Source organism: Pinus tabuliformis, chromosome Q (assembly GCF_031772625.1).
Source record: "Pinus tabuliformis cultivar Carrire ecotype Pingquan chromosome Q, CPIR1, whole genome shotgun sequence".
Lineage (NCBI taxonomy): Eukaryota > Viridiplantae > Streptophyta > Pinopsida > Pinales > Pinaceae > Pinus > Pinus tabuliformis.
In genome coordinates this window covers 105,093,497-105,112,519 of record NC_142296.1, presented here as the reverse complement: position 1 = coordinate 105,112,519, position 19,023 = coordinate 105,093,497, and the positions used below count along the sequence as shown (strand labels likewise).

Sequence of the window (19,023 nt, the reverse complement as noted above, 5' to 3'; positions counted from 1 at the left end):
AAGAATAAAAAAAAACAAAAGATATATATATATATATATATAATGTCATATCTCTGTGATGTCATAAGAACTACAAAGGAACTATACATATTCGAAGAAGAACCATACATACATACATTGCATAAGGGATGACCATACCACAGTGCGATGTCGGGATCATACATAGATGCACTGAAAATAACCAACCATACTATTTGTGCGAAATCGTTCACATACACATACCATATTCTTGGAGCCAAGACTATATTATTGTGCAATTAGAGCAAAGAGATGGTGTCATCGTATATTATTCAACCAAGAGAGAGACAAAGCCATCATATATCGTTGTATCAAACAAGAGACTAAGCCATAACAAAACCATATTATAAAGAAGCGAAACTCCATATAATGTTATGCAATTACAGTGGCTGTGCTCGTGATGCAATTCCATAGAACAAGGTGCAATCCATATAGAGCATGGTTACTATGCCGAGACAGAGGTGCAATGTGAAAGCAAGACCTCTGTCATGTAAGAATAGCGAGACCTCTGTGCATATGAGATCTATTCCAAGCGAAAATTGCAGAGAGAAAGGTATAGTTGAAAATCTCAAAGCCAAGACATGCCATTGGAAAATTTCAATCATTAGGGCCATGCGAAGTACCTCAAATCAATGCAAGGATCTCAAAGAAAAACATTCCTTGCGAATTACCCTTTACGGACATCATAATGGATGTATATAGTTGTTTTCAAGAGTGAAGGGTCATGACCCTTGGATGAGACGACCTTGAAGCCGACCTTAGACTTTGGATTTTGAATTTTTCAAAAGAAAAGAATTTCCCTCCAAAGCCGACATGATGATCACAATTAAATTCATATAGAAATAATATTTCGAAGACAAGAGAGTGCTAGGGAATTTCTCCCTAGTTGCCAAAAATTAAGACCCTATCCTCGAAACTTGGGAAGACAATGGGACATTGGTGTGTGGGAGGCATGTAGCAAGTTAGTGCACAACCTAGAAGCAGTTGAGAAGACAAACTAATCAGCAACTAATTCTTTAAGAAGCCACATGATATAGGAAAAAATAAATGATGGATAAGTTGATGGGAATCAACCAGTCAAAGAATGGGAACTTAAGTTCTCTCTCAACTTGTATGAGTTGGTGAAGTGGGGTTGTTAAGAAGAACTAGTGCTTAGACTAAGAGGAGATTGTTGGAAAATTTAATTGGTTTAGTGGATAAAAGGTGCATTGATTGAAAGCCCAAAGACAATAGCAACAATGTGTTAGGCACACTAGAACCTCGTAAAAGGATAGTAATGAGTTCAATATTAAAGTCTATAAAGGAATTAGTGAGAGAGATCTTGGTTGTATGAACTCAAACTATCTCTAAGCCATCCAAATCAATACTGAGATTGTTGAAGAACTTTGTATGAGATTCGATCATGAATATAGGACAAACTAGTAGCATTGTAAATGGACGTAGCGTTCTTAATGCCATTCTAGAGTTTCTTCTCCAATTAAAAATGCCTAGGTTGTGTTATTGCATATATATATTGTTGTTGATGATGTTCACAAATTAAACAAACAAACAACCCATAATATACAAGCACAAAGACAGTTTAAAGGTCTTAATTTTTTTAATTTAAATCTGCTGTGAGTTCCATTGGGATTTTTTTACTTCCCCATTGATACAGAACATGGAGGAAAGAAAAAGCTCTTGTATGTGAAAATTCAGATAAAGAAGTCTGTGGTGAATGCCACTACTGATCTAGGAAGTCAAAAGAACCTAATTTCTAAGGTTTTGGTTAAGAAAAAGGGGCTGCAAACTTATGCACATCCCGTGCCTTACCCATTGGCATCATTGTAGAAGGGCATAGAATTGCAAGATGCTCGCAAATGCAAATTCTAGTTCGCCACTTCAGCTAATTGCACTGATGAGTTGGAAAGTGAATTGGTTTCTTGCATTTGCGAGCAAGAAACCAGACCTCCTCAACCGCTCTTAGATCAAAATAGTCTAGAGCACCATGAGATTGCAAGCAAGAAGAGAGGTGAAATCTCGCACAGTACATCCAGTACTCATTCACCTTCAAGGTTACAGATCTGATCAGGATATGGCCAAGCCCTCGGGCCTCAACACATAGGTGTCGAGATGGCTCCAGCCTCAGCAGTGAGGGATGACGCTCCAATTCCAGCCTCGGAAAATGAGGAAAGTACATCTTCTCCAGGTCACTGATGATGAAGTTCAGTTATGTTTTTATCCCTTCTATTGTCTCTTTTTGACAGCCAGAGACAGAGCTCTGCATAGCCAGAACTCTTTGATTTTCAAGTTTATACGCAGCATTGCACCAAGTTTATCCTTTTTGGGCTAAGCAGGGCCTGATTTCCCACTGGGCAGGGGTCTGAATAAGTCTTTTCAGCTGCAGTTTTGGACACTGCCACTCCATGACAAGCCTGGTTTCCCACTGGGCGGGCTAGCCCACCAGGGAGAAGCTTTGATGTACTCTTTTTTAGTTTAATTAAGTTCTAAATTTGGAAAACGTATTCCTCATTTTTCCAGTAGTGCACCACCATTGCGTGCTTTGACTAAAAGTAGAATTGAGTTTGTCTGGGATAAGAGTCAGCAGATAGCATTTAACTATCAAAACGAAAATTGGTGAAGCTCCGGTAGTTAGGCATCCTAATCTACAGAAGCCCAAAATTTGGAACACAATTCTTTTAATGAGAAAAAACCCATACTTCAAAAACTGTAGAATTTAATTTCAACTTACGTTAATAAAACATTCACATATTCTGCTGCGTATTTTGCACTAGTGCTGAACTTGGCGAGGACAGAAATCAGTACATCGTCGGGAAGGTCATCAAAATGATTAACTCCAGCGGGTTCTCGTCGAAGCTGTTCTCCATTCATTTTATCTCTGTTCATCATATGTCGTTTCTGCTTACAATTCTCCCGCACACCACCAACAGCAGGAGGCGCATAACAAGATCCCGCTCTAGTCCGAATCCTCCTTTGCAAAAGAAAACCGATCACAGAATCAAACCCTCGTAAAATTAAGCAAATCCAAATAAACGAAAACCAATTGCAGAACCAAATCCTCGCAAAATTCCCAAAATTCAAATCCCGGCCCTTATACAAAAGACTTATCCATACAATCTGCCGCAGGGTCTCCGTTAGACGAATAACAGTTGAATAATTTATTTTGAAATCTAGCCAACAATTAAATGATTTAGTTTTTTCAAAAATATTGCTTTAATCTTTCAGTCAATTGATTTGGAGTCCAATTATTTTGTATTTTTTCTTAAATATATTCATAAACTATTCAATTGAATTGGAGCCTAATTATTTCGTATTTTTTCAGGACAAAGAGTTAATTAACTTTAAGTACAATTAGCAATATCCCTAAAGTGGGAGAGAGGATGGTTAAGTGCATCAAGATGGTTTTGTAACCTAAAGATAAACATAGGGGAGTTTTCTGTGGGATGGTTTTTGAATAGTGAAGGGAGGATAATATATTAAAAGAATTGTTTATTGGGTTAAGTGATAATGGATATATGGTGGGAAGATGTAGTAGAGGAGGTTGTGATATATATATTGTTAAATGTATAAGTGATTGTAGGTGTCAAACTCAACCATTTTTGTATATTTTAATATTTAAAAATGTGTAGACATAGTTGTATCATTAAAGTGGGGTGTTGTTAAATGTATAAGTGATAGAAGTTGTAAGATTCAATCATCCATACTCATTCTCGTACTTCAACATGTGCATAGGTGGCATAAGTGTCTTCAACTATGAACACATCACTTGCACTTTCTTCTTTCTTCCCTTCAAAATGTAACAGCCCTCGTTAAAAAATCATGTAAAAATATGTAAGACCACAGTCATGCGACACGTATTCCACACTGAATGGTGGGCAAAACATCCTAGTGGGTGTTCATTTGATTTATTATGGCTAAAGGAAATTGGCAAAAGCAATGGCAAAGGCTTTGGAAAAGGCAAAGAAGCATTAATTGGTATTTGATTTATGAAATAATGGAAAGTAGGAGAAAAGGAAGGTGAAAGGTCACAAGTTGCATGTGAGGAGGAAAATGAAGAAAATAGAGGTCTCATTAATAAAAAGGCTTATGAGGATGAGTTGGTAAGCTTTTGATAGTATTTTGGTGGAGCTCTCTTTGATTCTCTCTCTCTCTCATACTCTTAGACACTAGAGTTTCTTGGATCACTCTTGGAGGAGTGTGGCATACTTGGGATTTGGAGCAAGAAGGCAAAGGGAAGCAAAGATTTAGCAAGGAAGAGCAGGATTGTAAAGTTTTGTAGATGTTCTATGCTAAGAGCAATTTCACTTTTTCTCACAGCAATCATACAAGTAGATAAGCAAAATGCAGATAGAACATATAAGCAGATCTTACAGAAGACAAATCAGAAACAAGAAAAATGTATGTGTTCGTTTCGGCGGTCAACAGGATGCTTCAACCAGCAAAGTCTCCTTTGGTCAGCCAGCCCAGCATGTGTCACAACAACCCTCCAACCAGTAGATGAGTCAACCCAAGTCAAACTTCTGCGAAACCCTAGCAGCAGAAAGATCCTCTTCGTCCTTCCTACGTGTGGCTGAAATTCGTCCTCCAGGTAGCTCGTACTTTTAGGATGAGAGAGGAAGATGTGAGTTGTGTTGTGTTCAAATTCTCTCCAACTTTTCCTGTATATATATACATCAATGAGGGTGTGTGACACATCTGTTGGGCATGTGAGCCTACATTACAAAACTGGCTGACCTTGCACATATAATTTATTAAGAATAATAAATTCAAAATATAAGTTCTGCTCATCGGATTAAGACTATTTTTATATGGATTTTACACCTCTCAGAAAGAGGAATCCAACAAAAATATTAGCCTCTTAATCTGAGCATCAGAACATGGAGTTTGGACCTAGTTGTCCAATTTTAACACTCCCTCTCAACTAGGGAGAACTCCATCTATTAGTGCAATTAACATCGTGAGTCATCCCGCCGAAACTTGCTTTGCTGGCTTCTTTATTTTAGAACAGAAGTGGGTCAGTCACAAAGACATCATTCCCCAACTGACATAATCAGTCCAGAGGTCCCAGACCTCACAAATCTTGATCCCAGATCAAGTGGTTGGACCATGCCACCTAGATAGAGAGTACGGCAATCTCTGATGCGTCCATCAGTCTTTGCTAATAGTCTCTAGCTTTTCCACACCTCATTGGCCAAATGAGAGGTACTTCCCATGAGCCCTGAACTCAATGGGTAGGATGCAAACGGGGCACAGATTAAATGAGTGGCGAACCAGCTCAATAATCACAAGGGTGGGGCAGAAGCATTATGAGTGCTTATAGCTCCGAGAAGCTATCCCCAAAGCCCCCCAGAGCTCCCAGAGCTCATCGTCCAACAGGACCCACATCATAGGGTCTTTCCACGACACCAAGACTCTCACGGAAGGTTAGGAACTTGACCTTCCCCAGGGGCTTAGTGAGAATATCCGCGACCTGCTCATCAGTTCCTATATGATCGAGCCTTACGGCGCCTTGCTGTACCATATCCCGGATAAAGTGGTACCTGATATCAATATGCTTGGATCGGTCGTGGAACACAGGATTCTCAGTCATACGAATCCCACTCTGATTATCACAGAGTATTACAGTGGTATCTAGCACATGTTGGAACAACTCACTAAAGAGCTTCCTCAACCAAACTGCTTCACAACAGGCCATACTAGCAGCAATGTATTCGGCCTCCGCGGTGCTCAAAGCCACCGACTTCTGCTTCCTGCTCATCCATGAGATCGAAGCAGAACCAAGATTGAAACAGCATCCAGATGTGCTCTTACGATCCACCACACTGCCAGCCCAATCGGCATCAGTATATCCCCGGAGTATCACACTCCCGGCAGTGTATCTCAGCCCATGGTTTATCGTGCCCCGAAGATATCTCAAAAGATTCTTGGCACCAACCCAGTGAAAATGATGAGGCTCAACCATCTGTTGACTCAAAGTATTCACTGCAAAACATATGTCCGGACGGGTGTTCACTAAGAACATCAAAGCTCCTATGAGTTGACGATACTCAGTAGGATTGGCCAAGATAGGCCCTGCAGCGCTGCCACTCAACTTCTTAAAGTTAAGTTCCATTGGTGTCAACACGGACTTACAGTCCACCATCCCAAATCTTTCCAGAAGCTTCACAATATACTTTCCTTGAGAAAGGAAAATCTCTCCAGGTCTCTGCCAGACCTCCAGGCCTAGGAAATAGTGCATCAGTCCTAGGTCTTTCATCTCGAACTCAGCAGCAAGCTCCCTCTTACATTGATGAATGAGAGGGTCATCACCTGTCAGGAAGAGGTCGTCCACATACAGCACTAGAATGAGAGGCTTTCCTTCCTCAACCTTAAAGTAAAGGTTTGGATCAGCATTGCTTCGAGTGAAGCCCAGCTTCATCAAGTAACTATCCATCCTCTCATACCAAGCTCTGGGTGCTTGCTTTAACCCATAGAGGGCTTTCTTCAACCTGCAGACATAAGTGTCTCGATCTTGAACTTCAAATCCCAGAGGTTGTTCTACATACACCTCTTCCTTTATTGCACCATGCAAAAAAGCGGTCTTGACATCCATCTGATGAAGACTCCATCCTTGCGTAGCAGCAAGGGCTATGATGGATCGGATGGTGGTATATCGAGCCACAGGTGCAAATATATCGTCATAGTCAATTCCTTCCTTTTGAGAGAAGCCACGGGCAACAAATCTTGCCTTAAACTTTTCAGCACTCCCATCAGATCCATGTTTAATCTTGTAGAGCCATTTAGCGGTGACAACAGATTTGTCCTTCGGTCTCGGGACCACATCCCAAACATCATTCTTCATAAGAGCCTCATATTCTTCATGCATAGCATCCTTCCAGACTTGATGCTTGATGGCTTCCTCAAAAGATCCAGGTTCAGATTGTATAATAGTACTTATGGCAGCTAGATACCCTTGGTATCTACACGGCTCCTTGCTTTCTCGGAATGTTCCCCTTGGGGCAGCATGACCCTCAGCATCTTCGAGGGTGTCCCTGAGCCATGATGGCCTCTTTCCTAGAGAAGGGGAAGGATCAATAGGGTCCATTGGCCCTTCAACATCAGGCATAGTCTCATCCTGGGGTTCTTCCAGATTTCCAGGTCTTTCTTCATGATTTTCTTCAGATCTAGGAAGATCTACTACTTTCTTCAGGGAAGCATCTTCGTCAAAAGTGACATCATGGCTTATCTCTACTTCCCTTTGACCAGGTACATAGACTCTATATGCCTTAGAAGTCTCACTGTAGCCCACAAACATTCCTTTCTTCCCAGTAGCATCCAGCTTACTTCTCTTTTCTTTCGGCACATGAAAATAGACAGGACATCCAAAAATTCTAAAATGTGAGACATCAGGTTTCTTACCAGAGAAAACCTCTTCGGGAGTTTTGGAGTCCAAAGCGGAATGAGGGCATCGGTTTTGAATGTACACAGCAGTACTGCACCATACTTCACTAATCACGTTGCTCATGTCCATGATCTTATCCATCATCATGCTGCCCTTCATTTCCATAATCTCATGCTGCCCATGTCCATGATCTTATTGCTTCATGTTACCCATGCATCAAATCAAGCTTTATGTTGCCCATGCATCATATCAAGCTTCATGTTGCCCATGCATCATATCAACACTGCTCAGCGAATATATACCCATGATTGCCCAGCGTGACTGCTCAACGTATATACAGTCATGAAGTCCACCTGTGTATATATATATTCATGAAGTCACCTACCTGCGTATAAATATACATGAAGTCCACCTGCATGTATATATTCAAATTAAGATCATATATCTAAATACTATGCATCATGGAAACTCATTCCATCAACACGGTTCTGCTGAGATAGTATGCCGAGAGTTACAGTTCTATCACTGCTGTTCATTGTGATTGGGCTGCTATAGGTATGCCACCGAGATTTATATACCAAGACAATATTGTACCCTCATCCGAGCTTTTCTCTACTTTTTTTTTTGTGTTAACAGGTCTCTTCTATTACAGTGTTGACAGGTCTATAGGGTTTCTCAGCATGTGAACAACGTGTATGATTCTTCAAGGTGTGTATAGACCCTTTATGTTATGTGTTCACTACAGCGTGTTCCTTACCTAGCTGCCTTGACTGCATTCATTACGCTGTGTTCCTTATACTATATAGATCATATGAACGTGGTTCCATATTCCATATATGAACTTGGTTCCATATCCCTCATATGACTGCGTGTATATATGAACATGTTCTTATATGACTGCGTTTACATGTATGCATTCCAGTGACTGCGTTCCATGTATACGACTGTGTTCAAATGACATGAAAACGTATGACTGTATTGTCATTTGATGTGTTCAGATGCTATGCGTATGACTGTATTACTATTTGCTGCGTATACATATGAACTCATACACAACGTATTGAACAACGTATATATAATGCCCAGCGTATATGCAACCATGACTGAGTTTACCTTTACAGCATGTAAGTCTCTAGCGTGTAATTCTTTAGCGTGTAAGTCTCCAGCGTATAAATCTTCCTGATCTTACGTATATGCATGACAACGTATAGAGTATTTTATGTGCGTATAGGTCTCCATTGCCAACGGATTAGAGATTGCTGTGTGTATAGATGACAACGTATCTTTTCATTTTGCGTATAGTGGCTGCGTACTTTTCCTTTGCTGCGTTTTTCACTGCGGCTAGGGCATCACCCTTGGGCCAGCGTATTCTTAAGGTGCCATCCTCTTGGCAGCTACAGGTTTCCTTTGCGGCCAGAACTCTTCGACTGTGGCTAGACACTATTATGACAGCAGCTAGATCCTGGGACCTTTCCATGACTGCGTACATCCATGAATGCGTATAATACGTCTCTTCCACTGCAGCTACATCCCTTCAAGTATGCCGAGAGCCCAGAACATATGATAATGTTGCGTTTGACTGCAGCTTCATATGTTGACCCAATACATAGATTATGCTGCGTTCATGTATAGTCTAACTGCGTGTAGAACTCTGCCCTGTGTTAGGGCATCACGTTGACCGTATAAATATCATGTATACCCAGAATATGAACGTAACCATGAACACCATATAAATGTGTCTCCATTATCTGCATGTAAGTATCTCCAGGACCTGTGCATCAGTCATCAGCATATAAGGTTTCCTGGACAGCATATTGAGGCCTCACTTTGACAGCAAATTAGGGCATCCATTGACTGCGTCTAGAGTATTATTAAGACTGTGGCTAGGACTTTAGATAACCATGGTTTCTTCCATACTAGACTGTGGTTATGACTGCGGCTAGGTCTCCATGAACAGCGTATTATATTTCTTCATGAACAGCGTATTGATTGACTGTGGTTCCATATACTTTGTTGTGGCTACTTTTATCCCTGCGGCTTCATATACCCGCTTCTTAATTCATAAATGAATACATCTCCATTGCCTGCGGATCCATGACTGCGTTCTCCATTAGGGCATCATCATACTAGACCAGCTTAATCCATAGTGTATCTCCTTCTCCAAAACCCAAGACGTGGAGAGGAGATCACTTGAAGTGAGTTTGTCTTCACCTCAGCTCTGATACCATGTAAAGTTTTGTAGATGTTCTATGCTAAGAGCAATTTCACTTTTTCTCACAGCAATCATACAAGTAGATAAGCAAAATGCAGATAGAACATATAAGCAGATCTTACAGAAGACAAATCAGAAACAAGAAAAATGTATGTGTTCGTTTCGGCGGTCAACAGGATGCTTCAACCAGCAAAGTCTCCTTTGGTCAGCCAGCCCAGCATGTGTCACAACAACCCTCCAACCAGTAGATGAGTCAACCCAAGTCAAACTTCTGCGAAACCCTAGCAGCAGAAAGATCCTCTTCGTCCTTCCTACGTGTGGCTGAAATTCGTCCTCCAGGTAGCTCGTACTTTTAGGATGAGAGAGGAAGATGTGAGTTGTGTTGTGTTCAAATTCTCTCCAACTTTTCCTGTATATATATACATCAATGAGGGTGTGTGACACATCTGTTGGGCATGTGAGCCTACATTACAAAACTGGCTGACCTTGCACATATAATTTATTAAGAATAATAAATTCAAAATATAAGTTCTGCTCATCGGATTAAGACTATTTTTATATGGATTTTACACCTCTCAGAAAGAGGAATCCAACAAAAATATTAGCCTCTTAATCTAAGCATCAGAACATGGAGTTTGGACCTATTTGTCCAATTTTAACAAGGATCGACATCTACATTTGGATTTTTGTAGGTATTGAGGTGCATGTATGGTATCCTTGCTAGTTTTGGCATGCATGGCACTTGCATGTATGGTATCCTTGCTAGTTTTGGCATGCATGGCACTTGCATGTATGGTATCCTTCCTAGTTTTGGCATGCATGTGGTTTCTTGGTTATGATCTATCATTGGCATGGAGGATTGCCTATATTGATAGTGGATTTGCCTAGCCTTGCCATTTTATGGATAGCCATGGTGTTGTGGGTTCATTTCTTTGTTTTTTGGTTGGTTTCTCGTGTTTCCTTTAGCTTAGGTTGAGTTATTAGTTCTTGGAGCCTTGGTTGGACAAATGCTCTAGAAGCCCTGTAATAGCTTGGGTTGAGTTATTAGTCCTAAAGCCTTGTTTAGGCAAACACTTTGGAAGCCATGTAACAGCTTGGGTTGAGTTACTAGTCCTGGAAACCTTAGTTGAACAAACACTCTCGAAGCCCTTGGTGGGTTGAGTTACTAGTCCTAGAAGCTGTTATGAATAAATATATAGGAAATACTGTAAATGACAATAATCATAAATAATTATTAGTTAATTAGTAATTAGGTTGAAGAGGCATGTCTAAATGAGACATGGCTCTCCATGAAGAGACACATGCTTGGTATATAAGCAAGTCTCTCGTTCTCATTGTATCATCATCTTATTCACACATTTAATATATAATATTTGTATGCTCATGGATATCTTTATATTCACACATTTGGCTGATCACCAGGTCTTTGGCCGTCAACCTATCATCAACCTTGTTGTCGTCATGATCTAGGCATTTTGCCAATCTTGGAGATTCTCCATTCCACCAGATTCATTGTCAGACCTTTGGCCATTTAAAAGATTTAAAAAATATATATATAGAGGAATTATTCAAAAAAAAATATATATATATATAAACTTACCTCCACCACGACTGCACTGGCATAGGATGTCAAGCTGCTACCAATTGTAAATCTCAAAGGAACGCAAGGTTTTTACACCACCGATAGTGTTAACGGGCTAACGCGACATCCAAATCTCGAGGAGTTTTATAAACTCATACCGTCATTATTCCATGCCGAGTTAGAGAAGTCATCATTCCAACAACTTCCCGACACCCTTTTCCCGCGGTTCTGACGAACCAATACACAAAAATCTTTGCCTGTTTATCTCCCCGCCACTATTTGTCCTCTGCCACTTGCTTAAACACCGTAGCCATCCCATGACCCTGTTGCCACCGTCATACCCTGTTCATCCCGACCATCTTTGCACTACAACGTGCCACGCCGTCAACTTGTCACTGTCCGTTACATGTTGTCCCTGTCCACTCACGCCTCAACACCCTTATCTGTCGCCCAACCAATCATCGTCTCGTTCGCAGTAAACCTCGCCGTTTCGTTTGCATCCATTCGTCAAACATCACTGCTAGTCAACACCTTCCCCACTCTGTGGGGTCATTCGTAATTTTTGAAAGTTACATTAAAAAACAAACAAACAAACAAAATAAAAACAAAAACAAAAAACAACAACAATATATATATATATATATATATATATAGATAGATAGTTATATATATATATATAGTTATATTTTATAAAGTAAAGTAGGAAAACAGTTACATATTGGAGAAGTGAGCCTCTCATACAAAGAATATGTAAGCTTTTTGGTTAAGCATCATTGACAAAATTATTAACTATTACAAATAGGGTAAATCTTAAAAAATAAAAAATAAAAACCATACAAAGTTAAAAGAAGTTAAGAAAAATAAAAATAAAAATATGGAATCTCTAAGTAATGAACAAAAACAATCATTCTCAAGAGATATAGAACAATTGATGACAATGCTTGAGTGACAACATGCTCATTTTAAAGAGGAGAGAGAAAATGGAATCCATATTTCAAATTGAACATCCATCATCACTCCCACAAAATGATGTAAGCCAGTGTACCGAGAAAGTGCAGCTAAAAGATCAAGAGAATGGCAAAATAGCCAAACTTCAACGAAATAAGAAAGCGTTAGAACACGAACATAAAAATCTTGTGGATATACATTACAAAGAAAGAACGGAAAAAGACAAAGAAATATCTCGTTTCAAGGACCACGTCAAAAAATTACTGGCACAAGTGAAGAAAACTAAGGTCACAAAGAAAGAACTCAAGAAGCACCTATCAGAACAAGAAGAGGAAACCTTGCGTTCAAAGAACCTTAATAAAAATTTATTAGAACAAATCAAAGATCTAAAAGATGAAAAGCTTAAAATTCAAAACACTGAAAATAAGGTTGATAAATCAAAAATCAAAGAACTTTTACATATGAGAAACCATAATCAAAGTATACTCACTCAAATTAAGAAACTTAAGAAGGATAAGAAGTCATTAGAAAACAAGGTACAACAATTTATCAAGAAGGAAGCATCAAATGTAGGAATTCAAGTTGACGAAAAAACAACGAATACCAATATAGTGAATATGACAACTCAAGAAGACAAGCCAGTGGAAGAAACGACACACTTAGATGTTGCAGTTCAAATGATTAACATCCCAAGTGAAGGTTTTGTAACCAACTCAACAACATCATCACCTGAAGTAAATAAAAAAAATTCCACACACTTAATAAAGGAATATCAAACCATAAAAGTTCTCTATTGACATTCGAATCATAAGAGTAGACAACCCAACCAAGCTACGTATCAGGACCATTCAGACCAGAAACAACAAACTAATGTTCCAGAGAATAGTGATGTAACCTCAATCCAATCCTATGATGACAAGTCGTTGCAAAATTCCAGTGATCAAAATATTACATAGAAGATTAATCTAGGATGGTCTGATCCCTTCTTGGTGAGACAGTTTTGTTTGTCACTTAGAAGATCATATCAACATGTATCGACAAAGATGACAGTTCCGAGACAAAAACACATTCGAAGCCAAAAAAGAGATCAAACATTTTCATTAACAAGCTTTGAGGACAAAGCTTTCTAAGGAGGAAGGCAATGTTATGAATAAATATATAGGAAATAATGTAAATGACAATAATCATAAATAATTATTAGTTAATTAGTAATTAGGTTGAAGAGGCATGTCTAAATGAGACATGGCTCTCCGTGAAGAGACACTTGCGTGGTATATAAGCAAGCCTCTCGTTCTCATTGTATCATCATCTTATTCACACATTTAATATATAATATTTGTATCCTCATGGATATCTTTATATTCCAAGTCTTCTAGAGTAATTAATCTATAGAAGGAACTTTGTTCGCTTTAGAAGCCATGGTTGGACAAACACTCTAGAAGCCCGGAAAAGTTGTGGGTTGAGTTACTAGTCCTGGAACCTTGGTTGGACAAATGCTCTAAAGCCCGACAACAATCGTGGGTTGAGTTACAAGCCCTAGAATCCGGGTTGGAACAAATGCTCTGGAACCTTCGAAGGCTTGGGTAGAGACCAATCTGGTGATGGTTTTTTGATGTTCGACCATGAGGTGGAATCACTGTTTAATGGGTTGAGGTGGTTTAGCCTCTGGAAGCCCTTGATGGTTTTGATTGATGTGTTTTATGAGATCCCGCATTCATGCTTGAAATATGGCACGGGGGTGACTAGCTGAAGATATATTTGGCTCAGCCATGTCTATGGTCGGGTGGAACATGGTAGTCTCATACCGGGTTGGCTTTTGCATCATTAATATGAGGTTATTTCTCCTTGTTATCTCATGAGTATTATACTTTTCTTATATGTGGATTATATGGTTGTTGTTTCCTTGTTATTTTTGTTGTTATTATGCTAGTTATGAATATGTATTATGACAATGGTTATGTATGGCTCCCATCATGTTTTTACTTGAATATGAAAGAACAATGTATCTATGCCCTAATGGATGAAACTACAGCTAATGTGTTGAGGCATTAATGCTTCTTACTGATTCTCAGATAAGTATGAGACCACTATGCTCAGATATGTTGTTTAAACCTGTAGATTACATAATTGTGATATGTTTGATGAAATGCTTGTCATGGCTAGTAGGGTTCTAAGCAAGCCCTTGTTCAAGTAATTGCATTTGTATCATCATTCCATTGTTATCTTTCTGTTCTGAAGGTATCTTTGAATTCTGGGTAGTGACCTGGGCTCTAGGCTTGAAAAAGTAGCCCAAATCCCGGGGACGTTGGCACAACACTAAGCAAAATAGTCCATGGACGCTGGCATACCATGCTATGGGAGCGTCCAACGCCTTCTGGACCTAGGCATGCCCATATCATGGGAGCGTCCGGGGGATAATTGGTCTAAAAACTCAGTGGAAACCAGGGGTTGGTTACTTGAGAGGTTGGGATGGTTCATGGGAGTCATGTCGTTAATGTAGAAGGTATGTATGGTGTGTTTCCATCGGTTCCACTTCCTTAACGTGACTTAGGAGGTCGAATCATATCATAGTAACTTGTCATCACATGTTTACTCCTGTTGGCCGGTTACTTGGGTAGATGTGGGAGGAGGGTTTTACAGAGTGGTATCAGAGCCAGATTCACCCCTTACACTAGATGGGCGGTGTGTTGGTCATGCATTCATGTCGGTTCCATATGTGTTCCTTATGCTTGTAGTCCATGTGCTTGTTGCATTTGCATGGTGTTGATCATGGTTTTAGTGATTTCGCCATGTGAAGGTTGATGGTATTGTTATGGGATGTGTCGTGAGAAGTGTATGGGTGTGTTGAAAATGGCAACAATAAATGCTAAAAATAGAAATTCTATAAATAGCATTCCAAGTACTAGTGTTGGACATAGCAACAAGGAATGAAAAAAGAAAATGCTAAAAATAGCATTGCTATAAATAGTATTTCGGGATAGATTCTAATTTTAGTTAGTCCCTGAACTAAAATTGAGAAGTAAAATTCGAATTTGATCTTAGCAGTTGTTTGTAAAATAATTAATTAATTCATCTTGAGTTAATTAGTTGGAGAAAATCAAACATGAAGTCTATGTGAAGACATGCAACAGTTATCCCATTGATTGAGGAATTTATCCCTTAGTTAAAGAGATAAGGATGAGTTGTAATTAGTTAGCTCAGTTAACTGAGTTAAGTCCAGTTAGATTAGTTCAAATAATTTGTTGAACTAATTGTGAGTTCAGTTAGTTAATGCATGCATGCATGTAATTGCTGTACTTCAGATAATTGAATATTCTCTCATAAATAACTCATGCATGTCAGTTCAGTCAGAGACCCAGTTGAGATCAGAGGAAGGGACAATGTACTATCAGTTGGAGGATTTTTCCTATATAGGAAACTCATAGTTCAAAGAATAAAAAAAAACAAAAGATATATATATATATATATAATGTCATATCTCTGTGATGTCATAAGAACTACAAAGGAACTATACATATTCGAAGAAGAACCATACATACATACATTGCATAAGGGATGACCATACCATAGTGCGATGTCGGGATCATACATAGATGCACTGAAAATAACCAACCATACTATTTGTGCGAAATCGTTCACATACACATACCATATTCTTGGAGCCAAGACTATATTATTGTGCAATTAGAGCAAAGAGATGGTGTCATCGTATATTATTCAACCAAGAGAGAGACAAAGCCATCATATATCGTTGTATCAAACAAGAGACTAAGCCATAACAAAACCATATTATAAAGCAGCGAAACTCCATATAATGCTATGCAATTACAGTGGCTGTGCTCGTGATGCAATTCCATAGAACAAGGTGCAATCCATATAGAGCATGGTTACTATGCCGAGACAGAGGTGCAATGTGAAAGCAAGACCTCTGTCATGTAAGAATAGCGAGACCTCTGTGCATATGAGATCTATTCCAAGCGAAAATTGCAGAGAGAAAGGTATAGTTGAAAATCTCAAAGCCACGACATGCCATTGGAAAATTTCAATCATTAGGGCCATGCGAAGTACCTCAAATCAATGCAAGGATCTCAAAGAAAAACATTCCTTGCGAATTACCCTTTACGGACATCATAATGGATGTATATAGTTGTTTTCAAGAGTGAAGGGTCATGACCCTTGGATGAGACGACCTTGAAGCCGACCTTAGACTTTGGATTTTGAATTTTTCAAAAGAAAAGAATTTCCCTCCAAAGCCGACATGATGATCACAATTAAATTCATATAGAAATAATATTTCGAAGACAAGAGAGTGCTAGGGAATTTCTCCCTAGTTGCCAAAAATTAAGACCCTATCCTCGAAACTTGGGAAGACAATGGGACATTGGTGTGTGGGAGGCATGTAGCAAGTTAGTGCACAACCTAGAAGCAGTTGAGAAGACAAACTAATCAGCAACTAATTCTTTAAGAAGCCACATGATATAGGAAAAAATAAATGATGGATAAGTTGATGGGAATCAACCAGTCAAAGAATGGGAACTTAAGTTCTCTCTCAACTTGTATGAGTTGGTGAAGTGGGGTTGTTAAGAAGAACTAGTGCTTAGACAAAGAGGAGATTGTTGGAAAATTTAATTGGTTTAGTGGATAAAAGGTGCATTGATTGAAAGCCCAAAGACAATAGCAACAATGTGTTAGGCACACTAGAACCTCGTAAAAGGATAGTAATGAGTTCAATATTAAAGTCTATAAAGGAATTAGTGAGAGAGATCTTGGTTGTATGAACTCAAACTATCTCTAAGCCATCCAAATCAATACTGAGATTGTTGAAGAACTTTGTATGAGATTCGATCATGAATATAGGACAAACTAGTAGCATTGTAAATGGACGTAGCGTTCTTAATGCCATTCTAGAGTTTCTTCTCCAATTAAAAATGCCTAGGTTGTGTTATTGCATATATATATTGTTGTTGATGATGTTCACAAATTAAACAAACAAACAACCCATAATATACAAGCACAAAGACAGTTTAAAGGTCTTAATTTTTTTAATTTAAATCTGCTGTGAGTTCCATTGGGATTTTTTTACTTCCCCATTGATACAGAACATGGAGGAAAGAAAAAGCTCTTGTATGTGAAAATTCAGATAAAGAAGTCTGTGGTGAATGCCACTACTGATCTAGGAAGTCAAAAGAACCTAATTTCTAAGGTTTTGGTTAAGAAAAAGGGGCTGCAAACTTATGCGCATCCCGTGCCTTACCCATTGGCATCGTTGTAGAAGGGCATAGAATTGCAAGATGCTCGCAAATGCAAATTCTAGTTCGCCACTTCAGCTAATTGCACTGATGAGTTGGAAAGTGAATTGGTTTCTTGCATTTGCGAGCAAGAAACCAGACCTCCTCAACCGCTCTTAGATCAAAATAGTCTAGAGCACCATGAGATTGCAAGCAAGAAGAGAGGTGAAATCTCGCACAGTACATCCAGTACTCATTCACCTTCAAGGTTACAGATCTGATCAGGATATGGCCAAGCCCTCGGGCCTCAACACATAGGTGTCGAGATGGCTCCAGCCTCAGCAGTGAGGGATGACGCTCCAATTCCAGCCTCGGAAAATGAGGAAAGTACATCTTCTCCAGGTCACTGATGATGAAGTTCAGTTATGTTTTTATCCCTTCTATTGTCTCTTTTTGACAGCCAGAGACAGAGCTCTGCATAGCCAGAACTCTTTGATTTTCAAGTTTATACGCAGCATTGCACCAAGTTTATCCTTTTTGGGCTAAGCAGGGCCTGATTTCCCACTGGGCAGGGGTCTGAATAAGTCTTTTCAGCTGCAGTTTTGGACACTGCCACTCCATGACAAGCCTGGTTTCCCACTGGGCGGGCTAGCCCACCAGGGAGAAGCTTTGATGTACTCTTTTTTAGTTTAATTAAGTTCTAAATTTGGAAAACGTATTCCTCATTTTTCCAGTAGTGCACCACCATTGCGTGCTTTGACTAAAAGTAGAATTGAGTTTGTCTGGGATAAGAGTCAGCAGATAGCATTTAACTATCAAAACGAAAATTGGTGAAGCACCGGTAGTTAGGCATCCTAATCTACAGAAGCCCAAAATTTGGAACACAATTCTTTTAATGAGAAAAAACCCATACTTCAAAAACTGTAGAATTTAATTTCAACTTACGTTAATAAAACATTCACATATTCTGCTGCGTATTTTGCACTAGTGCTGAACTTGGCGAGGACAGAAATCAGTACATCGTCGGGAAGGTCATCAAAATGATTAACTCCAGCGGGTTCTCGTCGAAGCCGTTCTCCATTCATTTTATCTCTGTTCATCATATGTCGTTTCTGCTTACAATTCTCCCGCACACCACCAACAGCAGGGAGCACATAACAAGATCCCGCTCTAGTCCGAATCCTCCTTTGCAAAAGAAAACCGATCACAGAATCAAACCCTCGTAAAATTAAGCAAATCCAAATAAACGAAAACCAATTGCAGAACCAAATCCTCGCAAAATTCCCAAAATTCAAATCCCGGCAAAAGACTTATGCATACAATCTGCCGCAGGGTCTCCGTTAGACGAATAACAGTTGAATAATTTATTTTGAAATCTAGCCAACAATTAAATGATTTAGTTTTTTCAAAAATATTGCTTTAATCTTTCAGTCAATTGATTTGGAGTCCAATTATTTTGTATTTTTTCTTAAATATATTCATAAACTATTCAATTGAATTGGAGCCTAATTATTTCGTATTTTTTCAGGACAAAGAGTTAATTAACTTTAAGTACAATTAGCAATATCCCTAAAGTGGGAGAGAGGATGGTTAAGTGCATCAAGATGGTTTTGTAACCTAAAGATAAACATAGGGGAGTTTTCTGTGGGATGGTTTT

General features: G+C 39.1%; 1 protein-coding gene across 2 annotated transcripts in view; it reads right to left on the bottom strand.

The window, feature by feature from the left end:
• Nucleotides 1-18,680, bottom strand: part of LOC149218448 (uncharacterized) — a 100,385-nt gene extending 81,705 nt beyond the window's left edge. For both annotated transcript variants that reach the window (XM_089384047.1, XM_089384048.1), the window contains exons 1-2: nucleotides 18,312-18,680; nucleotides 2,747-2,986 (exon numbers count right to left, since the gene is read on the bottom strand). In XM_089384047.1, the coding sequence (XP_089240173.1) occupies nucleotides 2,747-2,986; nucleotides 18,312-18,469 (398 nt within the window). In that variant the 5' untranslated portion in view covers nucleotides 18,470-18,680. The remainder of the gene's footprint in view (nucleotides 1-2,746; nucleotides 2,987-18,311) is intronic.
• Between the last annotated feature and the right edge of the window lie 343 nt (nucleotides 18,681-19,023).